The 6,571-nt window shown below is 50.3% G+C and overlaps 1 protein-coding gene across 7 annotated transcripts; it reads left to right on the top strand.

The window, feature by feature from the left end:
- Positions 1-483: 483 nt before the first annotated feature.
- Positions 484-5,890, top strand: Sp8 (Sp8 transcription factor). Of its 7 annotated transcripts, XM_087552972.1 has the most exons (3): positions 1,751-1,865; positions 2,251-2,347; positions 2,500-5,890. In XM_087552972.1, the coding sequence occupies exon 3, from the start codon at positions 2,533-2,535 to the stop codon at positions 3,991-3,993; it is 1,461 nt and encodes a 486-aa protein (XP_087409098.1). In that variant the 5' UTR covers positions 1,751-1,865; positions 2,251-2,347; positions 2,500-2,532; the 3' UTR covers positions 3,994-5,890. The 7 variants fall into 7 exon arrangements, with proteins under 7 accessions (XP_087409099.1, XP_087409100.1, NP_001178703.1 ...); XM_087552973.1 differs by lacking the exons at positions 1,751-1,865; positions 2,251-2,347 and adding an exon at positions 484-628; XM_087552974.1 differs by lacking the exons at positions 1,751-1,865; positions 2,251-2,347 and adding an exon at positions 1,331-1,462 and having other exon boundaries at positions 2,920-5,890.
- Positions 5,891-6,571: the final 681 nt, after the last annotated feature.

A 6,571-nucleotide genomic window follows, 5' to 3' on the forward strand; every position in this document is an offset into this window, starting at 1 on the left:
CTGTGGTTTTTAAATGCATGAATATTCAACAAGGACTGGATTTTCACTCTTTATACTGGTACTGGCCTTTTTGGGGCTTAAGAAGTTCTGTTGTGGTGACCACAGAATTGTAATGACATTTCTGAAGGCAGCTAATAATAAAAATAGCAAGCAAGTGACTAAAATGCAGTGAATTTGAAGTAAATGCGCACGATGACTCGAACACACTCATAGATGGCCTGCTCAAACCACAGACGCTCCTGTAAATGTAACCCGAAAAGCTCACCTCCATTCTTACATAAATGGTACCAACATATTTCGGTCATTCTAATTTTTCTGTCAGAAAGGCACAGTAGGGTTACCTGAGAAAACTTCTACACTGGGTAAAAGGCTCCTCAATTTCTCATCCAATGGGAGAAAAACACACCCCTTACTCCTCTTTGCATCTAATCCTTTTGTAATTTTACTGCGTGCCACGGGGCAAACACACCTCCTCTAGGATATGCACTTCCAAAGCTGAATCCCACCTCTCAAAGAGGGTAAAGGCGACCAGATCAAAGTAACGACTCAAAGGCGCAGGCGCACACTTGCCCCATATCGCTATCCCCTTCCAATCTTTCTATTTGACCGAAACATCAGGAAACGGAAGGTAAGTATCAAAATTTTCTTCAGAACTATACTGAAAGAGTCCGGGAAGCTAAGGGGGAAAATCACTCCGCTTTTTATGTTCAAGGGACAGAGGAAGTTAGTGATTTGAAGATAGGGCTTGGAGTATTTATTTATGGGCCTCACTCAACTTCGCAGTTTCTCTATCCAGATCGCCAAATCTCTTACGCACGTACACTTTATTGTATTGTTTCGATTCCCTACCCCCAGCTTTGGTGCTCGCGCGCACGCACACATCCATCTTCCCTCTCGATCGCGCGCACCCACTCTCCACCTTCATCAAACGCGCACGCGCCTCTCCGCACCCGGGATTGAACATACTGTCGCTCCTGACTCCCTAAGAAAGAGGGACTCAGCTACCTTACCCACTTTCCAGTTCTGTCCCTGACCCCCTTTGTCACACATCCTCTCGGTGCTTGCACCACCATTGCCTGCCCTTACTAGGCCACGTTTTTGTGACCCTGCCCAGCCACCCTACGCTCTCTACATGGTTCACTTCGACGTGGGTCACACTCGCGATCACTTTACACGCGCGCACTCGCACACTCTGCGACACTCGCACCCCCCACACTCCCGCCGGCGCCGATGACCTCACAGCGCGCGCGCCGCGCGGCCCGGCGAGGCCGCAGATTGGCTGGCCGCGCCTCCGCGGCACTTCAAAGCCGGAGAGGGAGCTACAATTGTGGCGGAATGGGCGGAACTGATCATTGTATTGCACACCTCTAAAAAAAAAACACTGCCTCTGATTTATCAATATAAAAAAGATCCTCTGAGAGGAGGAGGGCGCTTCTGTGTGATGGCAACTTCACTTCTAGGGGTGAGTCTCAGGATCTTCTCTTGCTGGTTTAATTAGTTTCCTTTTATTGCCTATCGGAGGGGGTTAAAGTCGCCCGGCCAGGCCACGGGCTATCAGTCTCTCTATTGAGAGCCACCCCCCCCTCCCTTAAATACAAGTGAGTTTAGAAAAAAGAAAGAGTTGGGGGGGTGGGGAGAGGAGGCAGAGCCACTTTTTTTTCAGCACTGGAAAGGTTCGTAGGGCATTGAGACCCGCCACCTCGCAGAGCCCGGCCGCTCCCTGCTCGGGAGAACTGAGCGTAGCCCCTAATATACGCGACGATTTCGAAGGGGACCGCGAGTAAGTTTTTCCCTCCTGGGCATACTGCAGATTCTCCCCCTTTCCTTCCCCTTAATATTTTTCCTCAGCCCGCTTTGTATTGCAGGTACGTTGAGCTCGTTTTATTTCTACCATTATAGATAGATATAATGAGAGAGAGAGAGAGAGAGAGAGAGAGAGAGAGAGAGAGAGAGAGAGAGAGAGAGAGAACTAAAAGAAAAAAATGGAAGAGCGAGTAAGCCTTAGGCCAGGGAGAAGAAACTAAGGATGGGTTGAGGGGCATCGGAACAGAATTTTCAAAGCTCTCTCGGGATTGCAGGGTAGCAATCTTAAATGCAATCCAGAGATTTCTCCAGGTTGTAAGGTAAAAGGAAACTTCTCCCTCCCTAGTCTGGATCTGGACTTTCTGTTCGTTTGGTCGAAAGCTTCTAGGGCTTTGTGAACACAAGAGTGCCGTCTTAAGTGAGAATTCTTGTTAAACTCTTCTTTAGCTTGGCGTTTTGCACCGGAATCAGACGCCCGCAGCCAAACTTGTCCCCTCCTGTAGAGTAGGAGGCTGACGGGCTCCGGGGCAGCTGGGGGTGCAGGGTAAGTTGGTGGCAGAGTGCCGCAGTGAGAGATGGGCAGCAGTGGGGCGTCTGAAGGCTACCAGGAGACTAATGCACATTTCTTTCCTCCCTCCCCCACCGGCCCTTTGCCCACCACCCCTCCCCCACCCTTCTCCTCCGCTCCGGTCTCAGGAAGAACCGAGGTTGGGATCCACTCCTCTGGCCATGCTTGCTGCTACCTGTAATAAGATCGGCAGCCCCAGCCCGTCTCCCTCCTCCCTGTCGGACAGCTCTTCTTCTTTCAGTAAAGGCTTCCACCCTTGGAAACGCTCCTCATCTTCCTCCTCCGGCAGCTGCAACGTAGTGGGTTCCAGTCTCTCTAGCTTCGGCGTGTCGGGGGCCTCTCGGAACGGCGGTTCGTCCTCCGCCGCAGCGGCGGCGGCGGCGGCCGCGGCGGCGGCGGCGGCCCTGGTGTCCGACTCGTTTAGCTGCGGAGGCTCGCCCGGCTCCAGCGCCTTCTCTCTCACCTCCAGCAGCGCCGCCGCAGCGGCCGCAGCTGCCGCGGCCGCCGCTTCCAGCTCGCCCTTTGCCAACGACTACTCTGTGTTCCAGGCCCCGGGCGTCTCAGGGGGCAGCGGCGGCGGCGGCGGGGGAGGCGGCGGCGGTTCCGGAGCGCACTCGCAGGACAGCTCCCATCAGCCGGTGTTCATCTCCAAGGTGCACACGTCGGTGGACGGACTGCAAGGCATCTACCCGCGCGTGGGAATGGCGCACCCGTATGAGTCGTGGTTCAAGCCCTCGCACCCGGGCCTTGGTGCCGCGGCCGACGTGGGCTCCGCGGGCGCCTCCAGCTGGTGGGATGTGGGCGCGGGCTGGATCGACGTGCAGAACCCCAATGGGGCAGCAGCGCTGCCCGGCTCTCTGCACCCGGCCGCCGGGGGCCTCCAGACGTCGCTGCACTCACCGCTGGGAGGCTACAACTCGGATTACTCCGGCCTGAGCCACTCGGCCTTCAGTAGTGGTGCCTCGTCGCACCTGCTCAGCCCTGCAGGACAGCACCTCATGGACGGTTTCAAGCCCGTATTGCCCGGCTCGTACCCGGATTCCGCCCCTTCGCCGCTGGCCGGCGCGGGCAGCTCTATGCTGAGCGCGGGGCCCGCGGCGCCCTTAGGGGGGTCTCCACGCTCTTCTGCGCGCCGCTACTCCGGCCGCGCCACCTGCGACTGCCCCAACTGCCAGGAGGCTGAGCGTCTGGGCCCAGCGGGAGCGAGCCTGCGTCGCAAAGGGCTGCATAGCTGCCACATCCCAGGCTGCGGCAAGGTGTACGGCAAGACGTCGCACCTGAAGGCGCACCTGCGCTGGCATACCGGCGAGCGGCCGTTCGTGTGCAATTGGCTGTTCTGCGGTAAGCGCTTTACGCGCTCCGACGAGCTGCAGCGGCACCTGCGGACCCACACGGGCGAGAAGCGCTTCGCCTGCCCGGTGTGCAACAAACGCTTCATGCGCAGCGACCACCTGAGCAAGCACGTGAAGACACACAGCGGTGGCGGCGGCTCGGCGGGCTCCGGTGGCGGCAAGAAGGGCAGCGACACCGACAGCGAGCACAGCGCGGCGGGAAGCCCGCCTTGCCACTCCCCTGAGCTTCTGCAGCCTCCAGAGCCCGGCCACCGCAATGGCCTGGAGTGACTGTCGCAATGCCTCCCACCTGAGTCCCGTCGGGCTTGTGTGCCTGGACTGGGCTCTAGTCTAGGCTAGCTGTCTCACTCTCTTTCCCCCAACTTCCCATTTTCCCCCTCACCGGGTTTCCGCTCTTAAATTTTATTAAAAGGATGTGGACAGTAAGTAGCACACATCGGTGGCTGGATCCTTGGCTCCCTTCTGCACGGTGACAGCCATGCGGGGCGCAGTGGGAACCGGCTCCTCCAGCTCTGGGCTGGCGGAACTTTGAGGAGGCTGCAGCCTCTGGAGTAAGGACAGGATTAATGGGGTTGTCTGGTAGACCACCGGCTTTTGCGGCCTTGGAAAGAACTGTGCTCAATCGGCTTGAGCCGCAGCTGTTAGGGAGAGGGATGCGGGAGTCCAGATAAGGAATCCCCTCCTGGACGCCCCTTGGACGACTGTCCCGTGATGAGCACTACACTGGTGGGAGGACTACTGCACCAGACCCGGTTAGCAGAGTTTAGATCTACCCATTCAGCTCTCTGCCTAGGTCTTTGTGCCCTGCGGGTGAACCGATGAGAGTTCTGCGAACCGGAATCAATGCGGCCACCCTGGTCTTTGTAACTTTTTATTTTTTAACTGAAAAACTGAGAGGAAAAAAATAAACAAGCAATCTTCCTCTTAGCTTCCCGTTTAGATAGTTTCCCTCTGCTTGCGAGCACGTCTTTCTCTCCAAACTGCTAATATTGATCCCAAAGTTATTTTGATCACCATAACTTATGGGGTGGGGGCGGGAGTGAGGGTAGGTGTCTTTTCTTATGCAAAAATACCCCCTTTCCGGTGAGACCAGATTAACCATCTTCGCGTTTGTCCTTTTCTACCTCGTTTTTTTCACCATTCCCAAGCATATTCCCCCAACCTCCCACACCACCGCCACTTTTGGGTTAGTCCAGGAGTCAATTTAACCTACTGATTTCTGTAAATTATTTGCAAGTCATCGAATATTTTAAGGATTAAACTTTTTTCTTTGTGATTTAAACTCAAGTGAAGAAGCTATTGTTTATTTCAGTTGAGGCTGTAGTTTAAATGCCAAAAGAGGGAAATGGGGGAACATTTTTTTTTAATTCTTTGTAAAATATATCTGAACCTAATGGTTTGTACCACTGGAAAATCGTTCTAGATTAGTTTCCCATTAAACGTGACTCCGCCTGTGTGAGGTGTGAGGTACATTGTCCAGGAGACGATTTTGTATAGTATTTTTCTTGTACATTACTTCCGGTAAATATTTGAAAATATATTGAAGTAAACTTGATCTTTTTTTTTTTTCTTTTTCGTCAGAAGGAACTATTAAGAGTTATTGCTGAGGTTCTGATGAACTGCAGGATTTTTTGTTTTTGTTTTTGTTCTTTTTCCTGAACTCAATTCTGGAGGTGCAGAGCCACACACACGCACTTTCCGGGCCTAGTTTTGCTCGCATATGAATTTAGATAGGTATCAAGCTGTATCTAAGACACTATTTGATAAATGTTGGATGACATTTAATTTAATGGCGCATGTACTTATTTGCATTTGCTGGCAGTTCAGGTATAATTAAAGTGAGAGTTCTCCTATATTTCATAATAACGGGGTCTGCCAAACCCATGTATTAAATAAATTGTCCAAGTGATACTCGACTAACTTTGGCCTTTGTGTATTTCCTGAAGGTGATATTGTTAACTGTTGACAAACACTCCTGACACTACATTTAAGTGTTGTTTGCAGAGTCTGCAAACTAACTATTCATTGTCATGTTGAAATAATTTGGATATTTCACATTGAAATGAAAAGCCTTTCTCTGGAACATTAGACTTGCATTTTAAATGCATGAAATGTAATTGATTTATTTGTAATATTTTAAATGGTATTAATAAACTCAGAAAAAAGACTAGGTCAGTTAATTTGTATTTTTTTTCCCCTTTTAAAACTGGGCATTTGCATTTTATCTTCAGTTTTAATGTCTAATTTAAACAAAATATGACCCTGTTTTTTTGTGGTAATATTTAAATATTTGCCTTTAAGATATTATGTAGATGGAAGATCTATTTGGCAAAGCTGTCTTCTTTGTTTACCAAGATAAAGATTATAGTGTCTAAGATATGTAATTAATTATTTACCATTAGATTTAGCTCAGCACCAGGATTTATTGACCTCTTAAAAGTTGTAGTAATTCACAAACAATTCAAAGAAATTCCATGTTGCTACTTCCTTCTCAGTCTCCAGAAGGAGTCAGGTTGTTGGCCTTTGATTGCATTTAGTAGTTGAAAGGCCAAGACTTAGATGGAAGATCAATACATCTAAAATAAAAGCATCATTTGGGGAAACCTTCTGTTAGGAGGCAGAGGGGGTCAAGCTAACAAAAGCTTGTTTTTTTGGCATTCTATGTCTTAGCTAAACATTCTGCAGAGGTAAATATCAGTAGATTCCTGTTGAAATGAGTTATCTGTTCTTTAAAAGTCTCTAAACAGCCACCAAAGAAAAGGAAGGTTAAACCTTAATCTATCTACGAGGCTATTGTTCAAAGGTGTCAATGATGCCAATAAAAAACATTGTCTTGTTATGTCTAAGT

The sequence above is a fragment of the Rattus norvegicus genome, chromosome 6 (genome assembly GCF_021556685.1).
Source record: "Rattus norvegicus strain SHRSP/BbbUtx chromosome 6, alternate assembly SHRSP_T2T, whole genome shotgun sequence".
Classification (NCBI taxonomy): domain Eukaryota; kingdom Metazoa; phylum Chordata; class Mammalia; order Rodentia; family Muridae; genus Rattus; species Rattus norvegicus.